The sequence below is a fragment of the Musa acuminata genome, chromosome BXJ2-11 (assembly GCF_036884655.1).
Source record: "Musa acuminata AAA Group cultivar baxijiao chromosome BXJ2-11, Cavendish_Baxijiao_AAA, whole genome shotgun sequence".
NCBI lineage: Eukaryota > Viridiplantae > Streptophyta > Magnoliopsida > Zingiberales > Musaceae > Musa > Musa acuminata.
Window position 1 is genome coordinate 27383614 of NC_088348.1, and position 22665 is coordinate 27406278.

General features: G+C 40.9%; 3 protein-coding genes across 6 annotated transcripts; 1 reads left to right on the forward strand and 2 right to left on the reverse strand.

The window, feature by feature from the left end:
- Window positions 1-2859: 2859 nt before the first annotated feature.
- On the reverse strand, window positions 2860-4742 carry LOC135627279 (protein DETOXIFICATION 49-like). Its single transcript, XM_065133312.1, has one exon. It carries the CDS (start codon window positions 4617-4619, stop codon window positions 3051-3053), a length of 1569 nt encoding a protein of 522 aa, XP_064989384.1. The 5' UTR covers window positions 4620-4742; the 3' UTR covers window positions 2860-3050.
- Window positions 4743-12512: 7770 nt separating this feature from the next.
- LOC135626563 (F-box protein PP2-A13-like) lies at window positions 12513-15583 on the reverse strand. Of its 3 annotated transcripts, none has more exons than XM_065131972.1 (4): window positions 15057-15583; window positions 14585-14703; window positions 13977-14085; window positions 12513-13215 (listed from the first exon to the last, which is right to left on the reverse strand). In XM_065131972.1, exons 1-3 carry the CDS (start codon window positions 15372-15374, stop codon window positions 14013-14015), a joined length of 510 nt encoding a protein of 169 aa, XP_064988044.1. In that variant the 5' UTR covers window positions 15375-15583; the 3' UTR covers window positions 12513-13215; window positions 13977-14012. The 3 variants fall into 3 exon arrangements, with proteins under 3 accessions (XP_064988044.1, XP_064988043.1, XP_064988045.1); XM_065131973.1 differs by having other exon boundaries at window positions 13079-13215; window positions 13977-14070; XM_065131971.1 differs by lacking the exon at window positions 13977-14085 and having other exon boundaries at window positions 15057-15580.
- Window positions 15584-16067: 484 nt separating this feature from the next.
- LOC135626564 (COP9 signalosome complex subunit 1-like) lies at window positions 16068-22582 on the forward strand. 2 transcript variants are annotated; one of them, XM_065131975.1, is made up of 7 exons: window positions 16068-16621; window positions 17311-17631; window positions 18546-18662; window positions 18744-18829; window positions 21783-22017; window positions 22177-22374; window positions 22494-22582. In XM_065131975.1, the coding sequence occupies exons 1-6, from the start codon at window positions 16199-16201 to the stop codon at window positions 22351-22353; spliced, it is 1359 nt and encodes a 452-aa protein (XP_064988047.1). In that variant the 5' UTR covers window positions 16068-16198; the 3' UTR covers window positions 22354-22374; window positions 22494-22582. The 2 variants fall into 2 exon arrangements, with proteins under 2 accessions (XP_064988047.1, XP_064988046.1); XM_065131974.1 differs by having other exon boundaries at window positions 22177-22582.
- The last annotated feature ends 83 nt before the right edge of the window (window positions 22583-22665 follow it).

Here is a 22665-nt window from a genome sequence, read left to right on the forward strand (position 1 = left end):
TTGTTCATTTACTTATGTGAGTTTTGATTGTTATGGTTCAGCTAAACAGTTTTGATTTCTGGAGTCCATATTCTTAAAGATAAAGAACCCAAGTACTAAAAGATTTGTTTATGAATGAAAAAAATTATAATTATAATTTGATTATTCTATAAATATCATATGTATTTCAATATCTTGACAAGGGTGAAAAAAACATAGAAGAAAAATACTTCAAATGCTTTTAGGATTTTATTAATATTTTTATAAATATAAAAAAATAAATTTATGTGAAATGATATACAAAAGATTCATGTGATATTATCATTTTTTTTCAAGTAATGGAATATGATCGATTTACTTACACTCTAACATAAAGAGCAAAACAATGAACACCGAAACAAGGAATTAATTGTATTCATTTACTTGTGTGAATTGTGATTGCTATGGTTCACAAATAGTTTTGGATTTCTTGAGCCAAATCCAAGTATGAAAAGATTTCTTTATGAATGAAAAAAAATTAAAAATTATATATTTCAAGATCTTGACAAAAGTGAAGAAACATGGTAGTCTGATATGTATCTATATATAATTCTTGTCATAGTAATTAACATTAAGATGTTAGTTTGAGGTAAATATGCATCTATATATAATTATTGCCATAGTAATTTTCACATTTTCTCCTTCTAAGTTTGAGGTTAGTAGATATACATATATCCCCCTTCTAATTTAAGACATAAATTATTTTATTACTATGTTCAAACTTCACTTATCATTAAGATTCACTCAAAAATATTTAACAAACAAACACACACACACACATGTATGTATATAACTAAAAAAAAAGATTTTTGATACAAGTGATGGAATATGATTGATTCACTTACACTCTAACATATAGAGCAAAGCAATGAACACCTAAATATGTAATTAACATTGTTCATTTACTTTGTGAGTTTTGATTGTTATAGTTCCCAAATAGTTTTGGATTTTTGGAGTCAATATCTTTAGAGATAAAGAACCCAAGTATGAAAAGACTTGTTCATGAATGAAAATAATTTAAATATTATAATTTGATTATTTTATAAATATTACATGTATTTCAAGATCTTCATACAAGAAAAATACTTCAAATGCTTTTAGGATTTTATTAATATTTTTTTATAAAAATTAAAAAATTAAAATTTATGTAAAAGGATGTACAAAAGATTTATGTGTTATTATCAGATTTAAGTGATGGAATATGATTTATTTACTTAACACTCTAACATAAAAGAGCAAAGCAATGAACTAATCAATATTATTCATATACTTGTGTGAGATGTGATTGTTATGGTTCACAAATAGTTTTGGATTTCTTGATCTAATGTCCTTAAAAATAAAGAAACCAAGTATGAAAAGACTTGTTTATGAATGAAATTTTTTTAAAAAATTATAGTTTGATTATTCTATAAACATCACATATTTTTTAAGATCTCAACGAAAGTGAAACATGAAAGAAAATACTTCAAATGCTTTTAGAATTTCATTAATATTTTTATAAAGATAGAATTTTTATAAAGGATAAACAAAAGATTTATGCTAATTTTTTTTTACATAGGAGAGAGGTCTTCTGTCGCAAAATTGATTCATATGGCAAATTGCAATACAGCCAACGTTAAGAAAAACTATAATTAAATTATTGTGCTCTATATGTTCATCCTATTAAATATATAAGTTTTATTGACCCCTAATTAATCTTGACCAATTTCTATCCATTTAGCCTTCATGCCAACATGATGGGCATGCCATATGGTCTTCCTCATCAAACAGCTAAATGAAGGCTGTGTGTGTTGTCTTGAAGCTCGAGGAAGACTTTGCTTCAAATATGAAACAGGAAAGACATGAAAGTTAATTGGACTTTTTGACACTGATAGTATGCAAAATAATAATTAAATTTGCAATCAATATATATATATATATATATATATATATATATATATATATAATAATTAAAACCAGTAGTTTTTTCTTTGGTTTTTTATTATATTTTATGTTTAACTAAAATATATCAAACTTATTAAGTTTAAAATATCCAACCTTAAATTATTATCAGTAAACTTGTTCTAGTTCTTAAAACGACTCGTTATCATATCATACTTTATGATCTTTCAAACTTAAGATTCAAAGATATCATTAGTTACGATTTCTCATCATTCATAGAAGAAATTTTTGTTTTATTTCTCATCATGCAACATAGTATTTGCTCCGATACATTTGTTACGATTGTATAGGCTCGATTATCTTTTTACATCTAATATTCAACTAAATTAGGATATCATAACAATTCTTATTTAAGATATTATATTTATATTAAAGTTTGAGTCATAACTTAGAATCAAACCCTAGTAAGCTCCATTAACATCATCTTCATGTCGTCTTTGTATACCTCCAACCTCATACCTACCGTACGAGGTAGTGTTTTTCGAATTAGATTCGTTATGATCGATATGATTAAATCATCAATTTGATAAGCTTCACTCCTTATCCAAAATACTTAAACTCAAATCATGAGTAATAATCTCAGTTCTACCTCATTTTAAATATGTTTGACATGGGAACAATTCTATCAAAAAGTGTGGGCCAGTAATTTGGTCAATGGAGTGCAAGCAAATCATGATCAATTTACTAGCTATACATATGAGGAGCTGTAAATGTGATGATTTATTGCCATTTATTTTTTGGTGCTAATGGCATCTTCTGTATTTTTCTGAAGCAAAATTATATTTTTCTTTTCAGAAAAAAGAAGAATAAAAACTGAGGCATGCAAGCAGTGATATAAGGAGGGGGGAGAGACAGAGAGAGAAATAAGTGCGTGTGTGTGTGTGTTCTTTTAGCACCAAATCACATGAAATCTTGAGTTCGGTTTCGTCTAATGTATAAGGATGCACTTCATATCTTGTAATGTATAAGGATAAGATACAGTATATTGCAACCGGAAAGAAATGATTTGAGAACATGTTCGATTCCTTGTTGCTGTAGACATACATATTCGTGGTTAAAGAAGCCAGAATCCGAGAAAGGAGGAGGAAGAATTATACTTCATAATGAGGAACTGGTTGCTCGATCTTTGGCGATCCATTTTTGTTGGCTTCCTGTCCCCCAGTGAGCTGCTGCGCCCGCTCGGCCTGCGTGTCCCAGTCGGTTCTGTGGATGGCGACGAGCATGAGCACGACGCAGGTGGCCTGCGCCGACAGTAACCCCAGCCACAGACCCTTGAAGTCGAGCGGCGTCCAGAAGGCCAGCCCGACCGCCACCGGCATGCCGACTACGTAGAAGGAGGCCAGGTTTATGTTGGCGCCGAGCTTGGGACGCGCGCTTCCTCTCAGCACCCCGCACCCGGTGGTCTGCGGGCAGTTCCCGAGCTCGCACAGGCCCAGGACCGGTAACGCCGACGCGGTGAGCTCGAAGATGGCGGAGTCACGGGCGAACATCCTGGCCCACACGTGGCGCACCGAGACGGCGAACCCGAACGCGGCGAGGCCGAGCGCGACGCTGCATGACAGTCCGACGGTGGTAGCTCGACGAGCTCGGTCGGGCCGGTTCTCGCCGAGCTCGTTGCCGACCCGAGTCGACACGGCAAAGCTGAGCGAGGTCGGGAAAATGTAGATGAGTGAGGTGGTCTGTATCAGAATACCCATGGAAGCGACGGTGGCCGCTGGGTTGACGAGGAGACCGCACAAGATGATCATGATCTCGTACCACCACCACTCCAAGCACACCGAGATGCAGCTGGGGACAGCGACGTTTAGAAGCGGCCTCCATCCTTTGAAGCACTCGGAGCTGAAGCTTAGTCCTCCCGTGGTCCGGCGGAGGTTGGAGAAATAGATGTAGCCAAGGAGGAAGAGAACGACGTTGAAGTGAAACCAAACGGAGGCCAAGGCGACGCCGCCGATGCCGAGGCGGAGAACAGATACCAAGAGGTAGTTGATGGGCAGGTGGAGGACGACGGCTAGCCCGGCTGACATGGTCAGCGGGAGCGTGATGGACTGAGCTCTGAGATAAATGCGGAGAGGGTGAAGAAAAGACTGGAGGATGAGGTCAGGAAGGCAGGCACGGAGGTAGGAGCTGGCGGCGGCGACGAGAGCCATGTCCTGGCAGACGAGGAGGAGGAGAGGGCGGATGTAGTACCATAGGAGGGCGATGGGGATGGAGGCGGAGAGGAGGAGGAGAACGGTGCGGTGAAGGGCCGGCCCGAGGAGGTGGGAGCGGCGCGCGCCGAAGGCCTGGCCGCAAATGGGCTCCATGCCCATGGCGAGGCCGGAGAGGACGGAGTAGCCGGTGATGTTGGCGAACCCGATGGCCAGGGAGCCACCGGCAATGGCGAAGTCGCCGAGCCGGCCGAGGAAGAGCATGGAGACCAAGGAACGACAGTAAAGCAGCAGGCCGGTGAAGGCTATGGGCAGCGCGAGGCTCAGGATGGACTTGGCTTCAACAAAGGCCAAGGATGCTGAGCCGAGAGGCCTCAGCGTTAGGACTGGCGGCAGCGCTACCACCTCCGCTGGGCTCTTCAAGGGGGGCTTCTGCACGAGGAAGGGGACAGTGAGGAGGCCATGGCGGTCATCGTGGTGGTCGCATTGGCTTGGTGCAGCAGGCTTACGCATGGCGATCGAACTTGTATTATAAGGACAAGGAGGAGGAGGAGAAGGGGTAAGGGTTTACGAGGCTCTGCGCACGCGCGGCCCGCTCGCTATCTCATTGGCTCCCTCACTCCAAACAAATACATCTCAGACTTTTGTTGGAACACTGACCAAGCGAAGCAATAAGAAGAGGACGAGCATTGGGCGTCTAAATATAAGGGTGTGGAGTGGAGGAGGCCAAATTGCATTACCTATTTCCATTCTTCATGTTGATGACAAGTCAAACGAATGACGATTAGTTTCCAACACATACGCATCACATTCATCTTGGACTAATGTCATTCTATACCTTCTTCGGTTTCCCACTCCTTTAGCCACATCCAACACCATGTGAATCACAAGCATCTTAGACTAATAATGCTTGGTGATGACCCTACTAATATCAAGATTGATTTTTTGATGCCAATGTCATTATTGTTTCTGGAAATTAAATGCCTACGTTGAGCTGCATCACAAGTACTCATTCCACCGAAAGATGCAGGTTGACGAGCTGCAAGTTCGTATGGGAACATGGAAGAAAGATGGTTCTTCTGTGGTCTTCTGCTTAGTTTTGCTGTGCATTAGATTTGCATGCAACAGAAAAGTCAAACCCACAATCGCTGGAGAGTTCAAACCACTAAAACAAAGCTTTCATCTGGTGAGAGTGTGACCACGCACTGTTAGTATGTTGAATTCCGAGATGAAGGTGCAAATATCGTGGAACAAACGTTGGAGTTGTCCATGTGTGGAGATGTCGATCGAGGCTTTGACTTCAATCCTGGAACAACTCAGAAGCCAGGCGGAAGAAGAAGTGGGTTTCATGTAAGATAAAGAAACCTAATGGTTTGTCTTCTCGTCTGCAACCCCCATACACCGGGAAGCTGGCAAATGACACAAGGACGTGGCATTGTCTCTCTTCTTCTTCTATACGTTGGGTCCAACCCATACGTGGGTTTGGACAAATTGGGCATACAAATTTGGGCCATAAGCTCAAATCAAAGAATTCAAGAGAGAAAGGGTAAAATTGGTGTGAGAGCAGTGTGTGCGCGTACAGTGAAAGCGTGCAGCGTGTGGAGAGAGAAATAGAGAGAGAAAGATTAGGTTTCTAAGTTTTCTGCTTGACGATCGGTGGCCAAACGTTGAGAATCCTTGTAGCAAACTCTACAATCCTAACGGTGTTGATCTATAGTTTACCCTCTCTAAGGTATTTTCCTGTGATATCCATTTTGTGAGACCTAAAATTCTCTTTTGAGGAGATTCATCCTACATGATGAAAATATGCTTTTTTTGAGCCAAGATCTATGATCTTGATGTTATTCTGATCCTCTAGTTATTCTAGAGAAGACCTACTGTAAACACGTTATCAACGGTCCCGTGATTTTTCCCGCATTGGATTTTTCACGTTAAAAGATTTGGTCTCACTGTGTGATTGATTATTTACTCTATTGATTATTTACTCTATTGTTTATGCTGTGCTGGTTGATATTTATATTTGGATACCAAGTTGGTATTTTGATGAGGAACCCATTTTGATACATAAAGAGTTCCGCTTTCTCAAGTTTCTTCCCAACACCAGTAAAAGATCACTGTATTATAAGATGAAAGGACCGGATCTTGCTCGTCTCCGAGACTGTACTTGAAACACTGCTATGTACTTTTTCGTGCAGCCTTTGGTTCCCCCGACGTGCATGCATCGAGTGCTTTTGGATACCAGCGTAAAGGAGGAGCACTTGCTTCGAGTGCTTTTGGATACCAGCGTAAAGGAGGCGTGCAGCAGGTGAAACCTGGGAGGGAAGAAGCGGGTTTGGAGGTTCAAAGGAGGAGCGGAGCGATCACGGCATGGGTGCAGCTGGGAAGAGGCGGGAGCATGCAGGCATCGTGCGCCGGCGTACGTGTCGCGCTCCAAAAGTCGTGGCCGACGGAGGCTGCTTTGGATCGCTGTGATCTCCTCCGGCCGACACAGATGGTGACCATTTAATGTCGGGGCCCTCGATCTCGTCCTCCACCACAAATTTTCCATTCGAACCCTCACGAGTATCACGATTCGATGATGCTCATACGTATCCACTCTGATCCACCTTATGAGACGGACGCAAAGGTACCGTAGTTTGAGGGAAAGCAAACGCTATACGGCATGATTAGACCATGGAAAGTAGGGCATCACTCATCTTTGTTCCACTAAGTATCTTTGATGTCCATGCTGATGAACATGACAGCCGATGAGCAGGAGAACTCATCCTTCCAATTTCCTACCACTCCCTGTTCATATTTCAATCTTATGTCATTTTCATTTCTCTATTGGCTTAGGGACATAGTGTCTTTCATGTATAGAATTAGGACTTTTTTGTTTGAGAGGTATTGGTGTAAACAACTTTGAGCCGTGGCCTCGGGGCCGACGCGGCTCGATTCGGGTTCGGACGACGGGGATCTCCCTGGGGCGTCCCTTGGATCCGCTAAGGTGGTCCGGTGCGACGTCCGATCGGGACGGTGTAGCCGCTTCCTCCGGGCAGGAACTCCTTACCCGCTCGCCCCGCGGGGCCTTTCGGCTTCGCACCTACACAAAGGTCGGGCCAGGGTGCTCGGCCCGACCCCTCCGATGATCAAGTTAGCAGATGTGGAGGGGGTTTCAGATGAAGAGATGTTTTTGTGTGTCTGTCTTTTTCCTCCTCCCCCCCTTCTCTATGATGAACGAGAGGGTATTTATAGGGAAACTTACTGTTGTTTGATGTGCCCACCTGCAGGAGGCAGGCTGGTAGCGTCTGACATGGGCGTTGACATGGCGTGAAGAACCGAGCATGAGTAGGCGTTAATGCGCCTCGGCCAGTGTTCTGGTTCATTCGATCGAGTGCAGTCACGCCGATCGAGGCATGAGGCGTCGGTTGACATCAGTCGAGTCTTATCATAATTACTATCCTCATCATATTCCCCCCCGGAAAGAAGCTATGCGTCGGTCATTGTAACGGGAGTCCGAGGCATGGCTTTAGCTTTCAGACGGGCTGGCCGCGAGGGCGCAATCTGGGGGAGCATGGAGCCGAGGAGCACGACGCAGGCGGGCTGGCCGCACAGGTGTGTCTCGGGAGCGTGGAGCCAAGGAGCACGACGCAGGCGGGCTGGCCGCGCAGGTGTGTCTCGAGGAGCACGACGTAGGCGGGCTGGCCACGCAGGTGTGTCTCGGGCATCATGCGGCCGAGGAGCACGACGCAGGCGGGCAGGCAACGCAGGTGTGGTCTCGGGCATCATGCGACCGAGGAGCACGACACAGGCGGACAGGTCGCGCAGGCATGGTCTCGGGCAACATGGTCGAGGGGTGTGGCTCGGGCCGAGAGGCCACCCTGAGGGGGGCTCTACAGTCTACGACCGAGCCGTGTAGATTCAGAAGGGTTTAGGCCGAGGCTAACCGTGAGCCGGGAGGTAGTCAGGTAGATACTGAACCTTCGCTCGGAAGAGACTGAGGCAAGGCTTAGATTTCTTTTCACGAGGACTACATCGGATAGCCATCGCGGGTGCCTGACCCCTTCTATGGAGCCCGCTGTCGAACGTCGTCCCTTCTCCTTACAGCCGCCCAGGCCTCCGCCGCGATGTACCGGTTAGCCCACTGGAGCATCTCTGGTATCGTGGTGGGGGGTCGCTCCACGAGGGACTAGTGGAATCTGGAAGGTCGTAGACCCATTATAAACGCCTGCACTAACAGAGAGGGATGAGTGTCCAGCAAACCCCGGATTTGTGTGGCAAAGCGATCCACAAAATGTGAGATGGGCTCGTCCTCCCTCTGTTTGAGTCTGATGAGCAGTGCCACGGACGGTTTCGACCGTGCATAGGCCACGAAGTGGAGCTCGAAGTCCTTGACGAGTTGGTCGAAGGTAGCGATCGTTTCGGTCTTCAAGCCGCCATACCATGCGTGGGCCGGCCCTCTCAGAGTGGTAGGAAACGCTCTGCACATCAGGGCATCAGAGGTTCCGTATAGCGCCATTTGGGCGCGAAAAGCAGCTACATGGTCCGCTAGGTCGGTGGAGCCATCGTAAGCATCCAAAGAGGGGAGCTGGAAGTCCGGGGGAACTGTTAGATCCCGTATCTCAGGTGTGAAGGGAGACCCTCGGTGTGCGTCCTCCCCGAGCTCTCCTTTGGACCTGCGAACCTCTTCCTGCACCTCGTCGAGTCGCTGGCTGACGAAGCTCAACTGGGCCCGCAGGGAGTCCGAAGAGAGTACCTCGGGTTCCGGGCGACCGCTCGGGTTTGTCATCACTGGATCCCTAAGCGGGGCCGATCGGACCCGAGGCGAAGTGGGGGGCTCCGATAGTGTCATGTGGGCCCGAACGGGCGCCTTGCGTTGTCGTCGTGGTTCGATCGCGGGCGGGTGCGCCGGATGAGAAACGAGCGGGATAATGGTTTGCACCATTTCCATCATAGCTCGGACTTGACGGGCGAGGTCCTGAAAGGCCTCGGGTGACACGGGCGTTGAGTCGGTTGGGGCATCGTCGGGCGGCGACAAGCCCGGGTCGTTGAATATTCGCATATTGTTCGGAGATCGTGGCGGGGTGTTCGTCACGATAGTCTCCGTGCGGGGGATGTTCCCCCGAGGCTTCGGTCGGGTGTGACCTCTCAGCCATGGGCTCATCTGAGCCGCTCGAGTGATCACCCGGCATCTCGGGCCCTCCTTCTAGCGCCAATATGTTGGTGTAAACAACTTTGAGCCGTGGCCTCGGGGCCGACGCGGCTCGGTTCAGGTCCGGACGACGGGGATCTCCCTGGGGCGTCCCTCGGGCCCGGTGCGGTGTCCGATCGGGACGGTGTAGCCGCTTCCTCCGGGCAGGAACTCCTCGCCCGCTCGCCCCGCGGGGCCTTTCGGCTTCGCACTTGCACAAAGGTCAGGCCGGGGTGCTCGGCCCGACCCCTCCGACGATCAAGTTAGCAGATGTGGAGGGGGTTTCAGATGAAGAGGTGTTTTTGTGTGTCTGTCTTTTTCCTCCTCCCCCCTTCTCTCTGATGAACGATAGGGTATTTATAGGGAAGCTTACTGTTGTTTGATGTGCCCATCTGTAGGAGGCAGGCTGGTAGCGTCTGACATGGGCGTTGACGTGGCGTGAAGAACCGAGCCTGAGTAGGCGTTAATGCGCCTCGGCCGATGTTCCGGTTCGTTCGACTAAGTGCAATCACGTCGATCGAGACGTGAGACGTCGATTGACGTCAGCCGAGTCTTATCATAATTACTAGCCTCGTCAAGAGGGTAGTTTTTTACTTTCCGTTCCAACTAATGATGTGAAAACATAGCGCTTAGCTTAAGAAAAACAAAAAAATCCTTTCAACACTAACTAATTTATTGTAGGAATAGAATCTATTATTAATAACTTTAGTTTTGATAGAAAAAATATTTATCTCCAATCAAAACGTGACATATCGATCTTGCCTTGAGCATAGAAGGATCATAAAGAGAGTCCCACCCGATATCGATCTTAATATAAATCAAGAATGAATTAGGTTGGTCAAGCAGCGTTGTAAGTCTACCACTGATATCTTTTCCTATCTGAACATAAGGAAATGCACCAATTCCAAATTTAAAATTAATTTTATTATTTAATTATCATGTCACCATCAAATCAAAATGGAATATTTTATGTCTTCATTTGAATTTGAAAAATCTTTCTTGGTGGTTTGATCAATTAAGAGTTCACATTATTATGTAAAATGTAAAAACTCTCTTTACATACCCAAAGCATATTATCTCTTTCCTATCCTCACCTTCTATATATATATATATATATATATATATATATATATATATATATATGCAATTTTACCTTGAGCGACCGAGGAGGATCACATCACTCTCCTCACAGTAGAATCATGTCATGATGTCATATACGCATCGACGGCAGACTTCTTTCCTTCCGTGGGAAAAATGTTCGCTCCGGTCATGTTTGATCGTTCTATCAATTCCCATTACGTTTAGCCATTGCAATCGGACGACCGGCGCTGATTGTGCTGAGTGAGGCCGCCGTCTCGGAGTGAGTCCTCATTACCTGTGGATGTGAGAACTTGTGGTCCGCGCAGCAACGCACCGACATCGCCATTGGAAGAGATGAGTCACAAAGGAAGAAAGAGGAGGGAAGCATCCAAACTTTCCAGTGTTCCCACAAGCTCTTGTTCAGTCTTAAATCTCCAGTGGGAATGATGGAAGCAAAAGCAATGCACATTTCTACCGATCTTTTGTAATGCGAGACTAATCTTAATTCGCTTACGATCTATATTTCATATACAAATATCCTTCGAAGATTAGTATAGAACTTTACTATAGTAAAATTGAACCATCTCTCTCTCTCTGTCTCTCTCTCTCTCCTTTTCTTTAGTGTGATCACACCCCAACCATTTCCTCATCTTCATGTTTTCGAGTTGCCATTATCATAGATTATGGTAGTAATCTGACAAGTTTTCTCCTCTGACAAGTTTTTCTCATCTAGTTTTGGAGATCGTAGAATTGATAGAGAAAGCTAAAGTGAAAGGAATGAAGAAAGAATAAAGATAAGCAACCGAAAGGGACGAGATGTAACAACAATGTCAATGAATCCACCTCAAATTTGATGCCTCTAGAAGTACACATTTCTTATTTGTAATCTTGCATTCATAAAAATTAAATGGACAGCTAAATGTTGAACAACTAATATTTATTTTTTAATTTCAGATTTTAGTATTAGAATACAAATTGGAGTAAGAAAAAGAGTAGCCTAACATATTATGATCTTTGAATATTAATGCAACTCTAATTTAAATTTCAGAAAGAAAATGCATGTGCTTTCATAACTGAAGAATGAAACACCCCTTAACAATATAAATATCATATTATTAATCATCATCATCATCATCTTTATCCTTGCTCCGGATGATGAGATCCATCAATAGGAATAAATCCTGCAGGAAGCACAACAAATTCTTGATGAACTTTTATCTCATATTTTACATTTTTGTTATTTTTGGATATATATATATATATATATATATATATATATATATATATGTGTGTGTGTGTGTGTGTGTGTATATGATATATATATATATATATATATATATATATATATAAATATAAATATATATTTGTATATATATATATATTTGTATATATATATATATATTTGTATATATATATTCTCTACATATGTCATTTGGATTCTTAAGATTCTCTACATATGCCACCATCGTTAAGAGTCATCCAGAATCCTGATTAATCATGTATAATCATGATAAGTATTAATTTATGTGAGTTAACGAAGTATATAAATATACACAATATATAAAATGCCTTTGATATTTTTAAACATAATAATTTTTTAGAGAATGCTAATAGAAAGTGAAGTTTCAACTAAATGTTAGCTCACAGTAACTAAGACAAATATGCATGTTAAATATGCCAAACTTGAAGTTAGATACATAAATATGAAATCACTAATTTTGACTAATATATATAATTTTTTATTTACTAAATTATGATTTAAACTCTCCTTTTTAAATGATAAATGAATCCCTTTCTATAATTAAAATTATAAAAAAAATTTATATCTCATTCTTAGTTGTATACCATTTTTTTTGACCTAATTCACTGTGTCACAGGTATTCTAGAAATTAGGTAGGAAAAAACACTATTAGAAAATTCTGAAAATGAAAAACACTTCCAGCGAAATCTCACAAAAAAAAAAAACCTTTTCGGAAAATTTACCACATACATTATATATAAATGCTTAGGGATTCTTGCTTGAATCTGAATTCATTTTCATCACCAATTAAAATGCACTCAAGCCCCTTTTAAACAGATTACAGAAAAGAACTCAAAAGAAATCTGATTACAATGTACACCGAATTCTTGTTCAATATAAAATGATAATATCACAATTGATTTCAAAAAATTATCATAAAAATTAAGCCAAATTACAGGATCCACATCTTCACACCAAAGTCACATTGATTCTAGTTTCATCCCACAGTCTATTGGAATATTTCCAACTCAAAGACTACATTTTGAGAAACTACTGACAGTCCATGAAGACAACACAGCTCCTGCTTTCCACTCAAATATGCAACTAGTATATACATTATCTGCACACTCAAGACTCCAGAAGGCATACAAGAGAGCAAATCACAGTATGATGATGTTTCAATCTATGTCATGGTGTCAGTGGTGAAGACGTTTCCCCCTCTAAACCCCTTGGGATATATTAAGACAGAGTCGACACAAAGACCACCTTTGGTATGCGTGCAATCGATTTGTTTCATTGAGAACTTGAGGTTGGTGGACACGTCAGAGTTCTCTACAACAAAATCGCCTGCATGGCAAAGGATCCAGGTCCCAGGCTTCTCTAGATAGCACTTGGATCGAAAATGATGGCCATCCGATGTTGAAAGTTGAAACCTCACCGGCTTTATGTCCCACCCATGTATGTGTTCAGTGATGCAGATCCGACGACCAAGCCGCTTGGTAGTGCGTCCTAAATGGAGCCGGAAGAATAGGCTGTAGGAACCAGCTGGGAAGCAGAAATCAATTTCCCCATCCACCTCGAACCACCAAGTTTGCTGAAGGTATGCAACTGTGTGGAATCTGCAGAGCAAAATGCTTGAGTAGGTGCTCATTTCTATCATGTATGCATATATTCAGCTTACCATCGTCTTTAACTTCATCATAAATCTCCAAACCAAATAATTTCTCAATTTAAACCTGCTAGATGGCTAAATTGACAGCAGTTTCGGAAATTGAAGTCAGTGTTTTTCAACTAGAATGTTATAACAGTCCATTTCCGTATAGAATATTCTAATATTAGAAACCACTGAAATAGCCTTTCATGTAGCTGTTACAATGTTTCCTTTTACGAGTTATGACAATTTCTAGTGGAACTTTAAACTGTAGTTTGAAATGAGTGTTCAACAATTTCAATTTAAGGTATATAAGAACACTCTTCGGTGTGCAATACTATCCATCAGTATTCTTCTTGTGTTAATTCAGTTCATTGTCATAAACATAAATGAGGGGATGAACTACAAAGCCAAAAATATCAGGGTTAAACAGAGAGAGAAGCCACATAAAATGTTCAATACAAACTTAAGAATAAGAGGTTTTAAGGCACCTATAGATCATGTCAAAAAAATTATAGTTAAAAAAATCTATGAAACATTTCTGTGTCAAAGGAAAGACACATGAAATGTACCAAAGAAACTCAAGAGCAAGCAAGAGCTTTAAAGGCACCCATAGATCACATCAGGGAGGCTATAATAGATTAATCCTAGGTTGTGATTACCCAGCAAGAGCTTTAAGCAGTCTAAAAGAATTACCCAGCGAAAAATATTATTTCTTGCCAGATATACCTGAATTTCAATTTAGGAGCTTGCAGGGACTGATGTCTACAGGATTCCAAACAAGACTACATATTGAAAGCCATCTTCTTTCCCTAGCAAGAAACTGCTACGTGAAAGACTGGTAAGGAACAAAAAAGACTAGATGTAAAACAACAGATATAAGAACTTGAAAAGATTTACAAGAAACCAATTGAACCTAATCTCATAAAGAGTGCTCGAAGGACAATCACTGCACTGATCTGACATTACAGTTCTAGATAAGTCAAAAGGTAAATGCACAAATGTAAAGCTGGGGGGAAGTAGTTTTTAAATGCATCAAAAGATAGGGATACTTGCTGCCCATGAACATTCACATTTGTAAGAAAATCTAGCATAAACCATGAATCTTTCAAGAGAGAACTAAGCTTAGTGTCGAGAGCACTAGGCCAAAAGATCAAATAAGGATAGCCTAACTTCCATGTTTACATGATATTATCAGATGATTTCTCAGATCAATTACCTTTGTTCCTTATTAATTGAAAAACTATCAAATTTAAGATCAACATATTATGTATGTTATTGGTGCCCTTTAGAAATCAAATAAGCTATTGGTCATTTGACATCCAATGAGGTGATACCTAGACTCCTCTGTAGGGATGTAATTCCAGTATCTCCGATCGTCAATCCCTGTAATCAACAAGGCTTTTGAGGAAATCAACATACAAATTCCACCGCTGGTCTTCTCCAGCCAAAATTCCTACAGTCAACAAAACAGAAACCTAAAATTAGACGAAAGCTAAAATAAGCAAGCGGAGACCCCCCAATAGTCATCTCCAAGATTCGATAGTGTCTCTTATAAAAAGCCCTTTAAGTCTCTCTTGTTCCTCCAGCAATAAAGAAAAAACATTCGATTTTTGTCTTGCAACCAAAAAAATCAAACACCAAAACCCAACAATCAAGACAAGCAAAAATTTAAATATTCCAAGAACTACACACCATCAATGCGAAGAAGATTTCATTGTTGTCTACAAAACCAAGTAATCAAGCATCGACATAACCTAATGACCTAAGTTTCTTCAATCTTATCAGCAGAATCCAAAGAAGACCTACCTTAGTGCCCCCATCGAAACGATTCGGCCGGCACAACCGGGCATATATCTCCAGACAGCTCTTTTTGTGGGGGTTCTTCTCATCCGAGGCCAATGCCAACAGACGCCGGTAGTTGCTCGGGAGCTTCGTCTCCCACACCAAGTCCGCCGAGGCCGCCCTCCAGAACGTCCGGCTGAGCCGCGCCGCCCGGCAGATCTCCGGCGGGTCGAGGTGGACGATCACCGCCGCGACGCAGCTCTCCGGGAGGTCGCCTAGCCCCGTCTGTTGGCCTCCCGCCTCCCCTTCCAGCCCCATAACACTCGAAGCCCCGGCCCCCATCGCCCCGGCGGCCCACAGCACCACCACCAGCAGCCCCGCAGCAAGAGGCCACAAACTTTGGACCAAATCCGACCGATTCCAAGCTCGCAAGCCCAGCTGCCGCGGCCAAAGCACCAATTGAGAGGGGAAAACTCACGTAAATCAAGACTTTTGTGCGTTGCCCGGGGGTGAGACACCAGGATAAGATATCTTTTTGGGGGAAGATTGAACCCGGGGACGGCGATTCCGACAAAGTCGATAAGAATGGGGCGGTGGAGGGACCCGCCACAAGATGACTAAAATACCCCTACGCAGGCATTTTGGTTTTTACCCGTAAATTCTGCGTATATATTTTCCCACAAATTTCTTATTATTAGACTTTATTAAAATTAAAGAAAAGGAAAAAAGAAAAGGCCTGTCGCTATTAATGGTTTCCTACACTTCGATTAGATATTCTTTAAGCGAAATTACACCTTTGTCCATGGCCAGTGACCTACTTCCTTAATTAAGACATGTAGTTAATGCCATTGCCTCGGCTCCAATATTTTTAATTTATACTTATTTCTCTAATTTTAAATTTTATAATAAGGAGATATCGTAGGAAATAATATGAACATAAGAGTTGAATAAGACAAATAATACGAGAAAAAAAGGAGAAACATAATAATATGTCTTTAAAAAGAATAAAATAAACCCAAACAAAAAATCGTCGTATATTTCGATGCTGACGACAATGGTGTTCTCATCGTCCATCCATCCATAGCGGCCCACATCGAGGCTGCTAGGGTTTTGCGAAGCGATCCCTTACGCCTCGGATCTGAGAAGGGGAAGCGAAGGCACGGGCCATGGACGGCGGCGACGAGGGCGTCGTCGTGGCTCCAATAGGCGACGAATCTATGTGCTCCAACGGCGGCGCCGTGGACGATCCGCGCCGGCCGCCGGCGAGTTCAGGCAAGGCGGCCGCAGGCGGCGGTGAGCAGATGGACTTGGAGGCTTACGTTGCGCTCTACACAGGTCGGACCAGGGTGTCGCGGTTGCTCTTCATCGCCGAGCGGTGCGGCAACGAGGGGATGCAGCTGGAGGCCCTCCGCATGGCCCACGACGAGATCAAGAAGGGGGAGGATTCGCACCTCTACCGGGAGGTCATTGCCAAGATCGGCGGCCGGCTCGGTCCGCTGTATGCCCTCGACCAGACGTGGGTGGACATGGTCGATCGCCGCGCCGAGGCGCGCAAGGAGAAGCTCGAGAACGAGCTCAATTCCTATAAGGTGCCGTATGCCTTCCTCCTTTTCTCCTGATTCTTGTAGACTTCTAGTTGATTATACTTCCCGATGCATTGTTTGTGATTTCCTATTGATAGCTCGTGATATCTCCACACGCTTCAGAATCCTTGTACCGGGGATTATAATGTCAGTGCCTTTTACCTCTATGCAGTGATCTAAAGGGTGGTTAACCTTGTCGTTAGTGTTTTCTTTAGGATATTTATTGAGATTAAACGTGATTGGTATACTACGCTTTTCCACATGTAACATTTGTAGTGCACTGAGGCGAGCATTATCGCCACTATCCACTTGAAAGATTGGTTGAACTATAAATATAACATGTACAAGTATATTTAATACTCGATCATAATCATTGTGCTCTACTTAATTTTACACATAAAGATTGTCCTTAGCTTTTGCTATTATTTAATTTTACATGACCCTTAGAAGGATTGGTTACTTTTGGTTTCTTCTGTAACATGTACAAGTATGTTCTTATGAAGGCAGTTCTCTGTTTCTTTTTTTCTTTTTCTATTTGTCATTTTAGTTGAGTAAAGCAAGTTCATCATTTGATCAATATATTGTTGAAATTTCTTGGATGATGCTTGCCTCATAAAAAACTATGTGGCACTTCATTATCTCTTGCTTTTGTGCCATCACTAATTGTCAATTATTTCTTAAACATTTATGTGCAGACAAATTTGATCAAAGAAAGCATCAGAATGGGTTTCAATGATTTGGCAGATTTTTTCTATGCCCATGGTCAACTTGGTGATGCCTTCAAGAATTATGTCCGCACTCGTGACTACTGCACTAGTTCAAAACACATAAGCCAGATGTGTTTAAATGTTATCCTGGTCAGCATTGAGTTGGGCCAATTCATGCATGTATCCAATTATGTAAGCAAAGCAGAGCAAGCACCAGAGCAGGTGGACCCTATAACCCATTCAAAACTACGATGTGCTGCTGGGTTGGCTTACATGGAAACAAAAAAATATAAGCTCGCCGCTCGTAAGGTTAGTTTATTGAATGTTATTATGCCTTGATTAATGTCACTTTTTTAATGAGTCAGGTAAGCTAATTCAGTTAGGGCCCATGGCAGTAAGATATGTCTGTTATAGTACGGTCCTTGGTAATTTTCCTGATGTTTGGGATTTCTGAAGATTGTTGGTTTGATATATTTTATTATCCTTATTCCTACTTTTAATGCCTGTAGAGTGCAGATGTGATTATTGATATTATGGACGCACTATACAAGTAGTAATAAACTGTGTTTAGATTTGATTTCAAAATCATTTTATTTGGTTGAGTATTTCAATTTAATAGTTAAAAATATGCAGAGATTGTCAATGGTAATACTTGTTCTAGAAAGTAAGTTTCTCTGTACCCATTTGCATTTTCTACTTCTTGCTGAAATTTTATATATCCGGTTAAGATGTTCCATTTCTTCTGAAAAAAAAATCATATTTAATGATACGTGGGTTTGTTGTCAGTGTGAATAGTTTTTGCTTTTTCCCACCACTTTAATGAACTTTCATGTGATGATAAAGTTTAATTGTTTGTGTTGCATGTTCTAAAATATGCTTGAAGTAGCCTCTCTTCTTGGAGGGATAAGGCTGCATCTATCAATTATCTTCAGATCCTATATCAATAGGATCCTTGCGCACTGGACTTAGCTATGCCTTGCTTTTGTGATGTGTCTTCCTTTTTTCTTTTCTGAAGCCACTAGCGCAATTTTCTTCAACATCTGGGGATGAATGGTGTTTGTAACCACCGTACCTAGGATTTAAAATCTAACATTGTGTTTTTTGTTTGTAATCACATACTGTTCATTCGCTGTTAGCACAATTTCAAGGAATTTATTGCTTGTTAGGTACATTTTGATTTCTCTGAAAGACATGCTAATTGATGGCTTTATCAAATTTGGCAGTTTTTGGAAACAGGACCTGAACTGGGTAACAATTATACAGATGTGATAGCACAACAAGATGTTGCTACATATGGAGGACTTTGTGCACTTGCTTCTTTTGATCGGACAGAGCTAAAGGTCTCTTTTATGCCAGTAATCTTTTCTCCCACCTTGGAGTTCCACTCAATGTATACTAACTACTATTCTTTTCTTTGCCAGAACAAAGTCATTGACAACATTAACTTCAGAAATTTTTTAGAGTTGGTGCCTGAAGTTAGAGAACTTATTAATGACTTCTATGCAAGGTGAGATAGAACTTCTACATTTTTGAAATATCTTCTATTATAAACCATAGCATTTCATAATAAGGCAACTTAAATTCTTTTACTGTATTCCATCTTGATGCTCATAGTTTCATTAATTCTTCTTTAAATTATGAGAACTCAATTGGGATGCCTATTTTTTCCACTCCTTTTCAAACTAAGTTTTAGTATTTGTGACTGACTTATTCCGCTGACCCTATTACTCAAGTCTACCTATATAGGGAACTGAGTCCATCAGTTAAGTACCTTTTATTAGGTTTAATTATAACTTAAAGGTGGATCATAGCACTCCAGTCACTGACTTCAGCAAATGTGCTATTATAATTTTAGTAAATTGGTAATAGTATCAAAGGTTTTGATTTCTTTGTTGTGGTGATATTGTTTGATTTTGTCATTCTTGATAATTTGACATAAAATATAACTAGGGAGAATGAGATGACATGTTGATTATGAGAAATGGAAAATGTGGATACCTTGAAGTTAATTTTATATTTATTTTTTAAATATGAAGTATTTCTATATACTTTATGAGAGAGAGTATGCTTATATGCTTATACATTGGTGCATGCTAACACATACCACATATGCCTATGTGGTGATTGAACCAATTGGAATGCTGCTTCTGCTTTTTATAACCTTGCAACATTGGGGTATTAAATGTGTGGTCCATTTAGAAAAGGAAGCCTAACTGAATGCAATTTGGTTGTCTGATAGGTAAGGAAAAGGCACCAAGCAGAGAGCTTATGTTGGTGATAGATTGACTGAGAAATTCTGTTTTTGAAATGGGACCCAGAAAACAATCTCCTTTAGGATTTGAAAGTTGTGTACCTAATTGTACTAAAATTTGTTGTTCTGAGCACCAAAGGACAGTTGGAATTTGTTGCAAATTGGTTGCCTATAGATACTTTATATGTAGAAGCAATCTTATTATGAAGTCAAACTAATGGAGACTGGACAGAGGCAAGTCGATCCTTTTCTACAGTTTAATTTTTTGGTGGAGAGGTTCATGTTAGAACTCAAGGAAATTGTTGTGCAAGCCTATAGAACAGATCATGTTCCAGTAAGGTCGTTGAGAGGTTCATGTTATTGACACAACAGATGCAGTGTAGTTTATTAGATAGGGAGGAAAGATTAGAAGAGGACAGATAAAATGAGAGTAGAGGAGAAGATGAGGAGAAGAGGAACAAGTAGAGGAGGAGATAAACAGCTGACAAGCCCAAAACATTAACTCTTCATAAATTCAACTTATCAACCTTAATGGCTAAACCTTCAAGAAATATGTAGATGAAGCCCCAAAGACATTTTACTTACAGAGGTTGTTTAAAATAAAGAAGAATGGTGTCATATCTGATGGCTCTTCCTGATCCAAATTCTGTGACCAAGTTAGCATTCATTGAATTTCTGGAAAATTCTGTTTTAGCTCATTTTCGGCTTCAAACATTAATCCTGAACCGTGCATCTTCCTTCTTTTCTAGTACTCAACCAGACTTTAAGAAAGAACAATCTCAATAAAAGTATAAAGTTTTATTACCTTTAGGCCCTTCAAAGATAGGATTCTTTGTTATTTTTGAATCAAGCAAACCTCTCTACAAGTAATACTGACATTGGCCTAAATGCTTTTCACTTGACAACAGAGGTTGTTATTACCTCATAATCTCTCAGTTCTGAAATGCTTTTCATTTGACAACATTTTGGTTACTGTTATTGTTCTATATTTTTCATTGGAGTCTTCTATTCAGTCTGCAAATCTCACATTTGGTATAATTGATGCATCACAGTGTCTCAAGAATTTTAACAGTGTGACAGTTTAGTGGGTGTTGCACTTTTTCCCAAATCCCAAACCATGTATCCATTTGTTTTTCTAATTTGACCACGTGCTTTTTTATTTTAGGATCTGAATCCACTTGTGTCTTTAATACAACATTTTTTGACTTGCTGAACAAACATTTGCATTGTATGCTAACTGAAAACATTTCAATGAAAGAAAGAAGAATAAGCTAAAGATCAATTTATATGATGTTTTCAACTTTATAGAATGGTAAAATCATTGAATCCCAAGACTAAAAGAGTTTATGCAACCTGAGACTGGGACACTTTATGCAACGTGATTATTCTTTATCTTGTGCAAGGCAAATCTATCTAGCAGGTAATGATATTTGCTTATGTCAATTGGTCCTTCTGTAAGTTGGGAGCATACACTTGATAACACCATTCTATGATCTTGTAATGCATAGTGTAACTTGAACCGAATGGTGTGTTCTCAAACAAGTCACTGCACCTCTTTCACGAATGAAGAATTGGGTAGTTACATCACATCTTGCTACCATGTGCACACCTCTTTCAAGATTACGGTAGCAATTGTATGTTTTCGGAGGTGAAGTAGACAACAGCTGAGACACAGGAAGTTTGATCAACCCTTTTTTTCTTTTTGTTAGAGAGGAAACACCAACTTTTAGTAACTTCGTTGATGTCTGATTAATTGACAAATCAATCCTAATCTAAATTATAACCTTATGTTGCTCCCATGACCTTTGTCTGTCTGATTTATCAGTGAATTAATTTTAATCGAAATTTTTTCCTTTATCTCCCTTGACGTTTATCTATCTGATTGGTCGATGAATCATTCTTAAAGTAAATTCTTAGTTGAACTATTTTTTAGTTATCATTGCGTAATTGTTATTTTTCAAAGATTCAAACTAATCTAAGTTCTGAAACATGTTGAATCCAAAAAAATGATCCATTATATTTTGTACCTGTAGAATGTCTTGATAATGTTTGCTTAAACTTACCTTACCTTAACACTGCTGCAAGTTAACTTGTAGCAAATTAGTCTTAAGATTTTGTAGATTGTCTACATATGTCTTTTTAAGTGCTAGAATACTAGTTTTGGATTAAGGATTTTGGTACTCATTCTAAAAAGGATGTTGCATTTCAGTCGCTATGCCTCATGCTTGGAGTATCTTGAGAACCTCAAACCGAATCTACTGCTGGATATCCATTTGCATGATCATGTCGAAACACTTTACACTGATATTCGGCACAAAGCCATCATTCAGTATACGCATCCGTTCATTTCTGTTGATTTACACACAATGGCCGGTGCCTTCAAAACTAGTGTTGCTGGGTTAGAGAAAGAACTTGAAGCTTTAATCACTGATGACAAAATTCAAGTAAGTTCTCTTTTTCTTTCTTTTGGTTGAGCCAAAGTGTAAAACAAAAATGCTTGCAAACATTATTTTCGTCACTTGTTGGAAGGCATCCAAAGTTTTCCTTTTGTTGCATGACACCTCTCAGGTAAAATAACCCTGCTGTCTCATAATTGATTGCAGGCTCGAATAGATTCTCACAACAAAATTCTTTACGCAAGGCATGCTGATCAAAGAAATGCTACCTTCCAGCGTGTCCTACAAACTGGTGTGGAATTCGAGAGAGACGTAAGGTCCATGTTGATGAGAGCCAATTTGATTAAACAAGAAAGCATACTCAGGGCAGCAAGGAAACTTTGAAGCTGAATGGTGATTTCGTAGGTGGGAGGCTTTAGATTTGCACCTGATGTGAATGAAAGATGATGTTTTTTTTTCCTCCTTTTTTTGCATTTTGACATCAAGTCCATGATTAATTTTGGGGCATCTACATGTACTTGCAGAGCAGGGACCTGCGTTGGTAATCGTTATGTTGTTGTATATACTTGGAGGAAGAAAATTATCCACAGACAGCCAAATTCATGTTTTAACACTCATCAAAGTCTTTGGCTGCATTGATTTACACAAGAAGCATTCATCTTGGATGAAAGCAAAAAAAAATTTCATGATTTAATC

What these genes read in the sequence shown, in the direction of transcription:
- LOC135627279 (XM_065133312.1), bottom strand. Translation starts at nt 4,619, where the DNA reads ATGCGTAAGCCTGCTGCACCAAGCCAATGCGACCACCACGATGACCGC.
- LOC135626563 (XM_065131971.1), bottom strand. Translation starts at nt 15,374, where the DNA reads ATGGGGGCCGGGGCTTCGAGTGTTATGGGGCTGGAAGGGGAGGCGGGA. An exon ending in GTTTCGATGGGGGCACTAAG is followed by an intron (nt 14,704 to 15,056) that starts GTAGGTCTTCTT and finishes TGTTGACTGTAG; the next exon opens with GAATTTTGGCTGGAGAAGAC. An exon ending in ATCCCTACAGAGGAGTCTAG is followed by an intron (nt 13,216 to 14,584) that starts GTATCACCTCAT and finishes TTTGCTCTGCAG; the next exon opens with ATTCCACACAGTTGCATACC.
- LOC135626564 (XM_065131974.1), top strand. Translation starts at nt 16,199, where the DNA reads ATGGACGGCGGCGACGAGGGCGTCGTCGTGGCTCCAATAGGCGACGAA. An exon ending in ACGAGCTCAATTCCTATAAG is followed by an intron (nt 16,622 to 17,310) that starts GTGCCGTATGCC and finishes ATTTATGTGCAG; the next exon opens with ACAAATTTGATCAAAGAAAG. An exon ending in ATAAGCTCGCCGCTCGTAAG is followed by an intron (nt 17,632 to 18,545) that starts GTTAGTTTATTG and finishes CAAATTTGGCAG; the next exon opens with TTTTTGGAAACAGGACCTGA.